This window comes from Galeopterus variegatus, unplaced genomic scaffold (assembly GCF_000696425.1).
Source record: "Galeopterus variegatus unplaced genomic scaffold, G_variegatus-3.0.2 Scaffold9370, whole genome shotgun sequence".
NCBI classification, from domain to species: domain Eukaryota; kingdom Metazoa; phylum Chordata; class Mammalia; order Dermoptera; family Cynocephalidae; genus Galeopterus; species Galeopterus variegatus.
Genome location: NW_007735481.1, coordinates 68652 through 70318, shown reverse-complemented (window position 1 = coordinate 70318; position 1667 = coordinate 68652). Strand labels below are relative to the sequence as shown.

Genomic DNA, 1667 nt, shown 5'->3' with positions numbered 1-1667 from the left:
TATGTTGTAGAATCTATGTGTCTGTGACCTACAGCACATCTTGAGTTAAGGGATGTGTCTTAACCACCTTTCTATCCATTGCAGAGCCTGGTACATAGCTGAAGAGCCTGGTACATAGCCATGGGTGTTTAATAAACACCTGCAGAAGTAATATGTCTATCACTAGCTCCTTTCCTTGTCTAGACGAGATAGTTGCTCCATCTCAGTACAGGGAGACTGTGTAGCACTCCATGTGTCCTAAGAACTTGAGCCAAAATTGAAATGTACTCAGTCAGATTTATCCTTCTATTGCAAAGCCCTGCGATAGCAACTGTTTTAGGGAGGAACAGAGAGAAAAGATGAATATGCTTTACAAGTCAGTTACTACTATTCAAATCATCGTACCGAATGGCGGAGGAAACGGCCGAGGCCAGAAAGGCCCGCAGAGGTGAGGAGGTGGTCCATATCGAATGGGTGGTGGGATGGGGCCTCCAACCAGGGAGCTCATGGAGCGCACCCCCCAAAAAGGAGGTGGTGGTCCTTTAGGAGCCATATTAACCTGCAGAATAGAAGCAATTCAAGTTTTGAAAATACTTTGGTATGATAGACAAAAGCACCAACACCAGTAAAAGGTAAAACCCAAAGAAGCAGATGTCAGACAGCTGTCCAAAGAACAGAATCAGTGCAACAAAATTCTACCCCTCCCCCGTTTGTTCTCACTGACAGCTTAGAGAGGTTATAGGGATGCCACAGGAGTGAACAGTCTCACTGTAGGCATATTACTGTTTCTGTCTGCAAATGGAAGGGAAAAGTAAGAGGAATGTCAAAGGTTATCAATAGAGATGACTCCTGATTAATAAAAAAGTCATACCACACACTCTGTGATGTACCTGTAAGGCAGTCACTCCCTCCATTCACCACAATAGCTCTTTATTTCCATATTAAGAATGCAGAGTATAAAAAAGAATGAAAAATCCATTCTCTACACATGTCCTAATAGCTACTAGGGAGAGTACCTTCAAAAGGGCTTTCGCATGTCTTGAATTCTCAGATCTCTAAATCTCTAAGTATGACCATCTTATTTGCATTATGAGAGAACAGAGTTTTAGATAATTTGCTGAAGGTCCCTCAGCATGGAAGAGGCCAAGCTGGAATTCAATACCAGGTTTGCCTCCAAGCCCTTGCTCTTTCCACCTGTGCTTTGCCTCTCTAACAAAGCGGTCTCTACTCTCTCTAAAGTCTTCCGCCTCAAAGGGCTTTGGGTCTCACCCAAGCTTCCCTTGGATAAAGAGATCTCTCAAGAGATATGTGTTCCTGGAGTCCTGCCCTGGAACTTGGAAGTATCTTCCAACAGAAACAATGGTATATATAGAATTAGGCAGACATAGCTGTAATATTTACCTTCATTCATTAGAAATACTATATAAGATACTGACTAATCATTTCCTATGGTAAACTGGGTTGGAAACTCTAAATATTTAAACTCACTTTGATTTCAACATAGAGAAGCACTATGAGGTATGATCAGAAGACTTACCAGCTATAACAGCAACAGAAGTAACAAGAGAATACAGTTATGTGAACATAATTTAAGGCCATTGCTGGGAACAGAATCAACAGGTAATTACAGATTTTCACTACTATGTCAGTTGCAGCAAACATTCTTCTGTTATCAATCTGTAATTTCA

The 1667-nt window shown here is 41.5% G+C and overlaps 1 protein-coding gene across 1 annotated transcript in view; it reads right to left on the bottom strand.

Annotated features, from left to right (window-relative positions):
• Window positions 1-234: 234 nt before the first annotated feature.
• LOC103609234 (melanoma inhibitory activity protein 3-like) overlaps window positions 235-1667 on the bottom strand; it is a 20898-nt gene continuing 19465 nt past the window's right edge. Inside the window, exon 23 of the mRNA XM_008593587.1 lies at window positions 235-538. Coding sequence (XP_008591809.1) covers window positions 371-538 — 168 coding nt within the window. The 3' untranslated portion in view covers window positions 235-370. The remainder of the gene's footprint in view (window positions 539-1667) is intronic.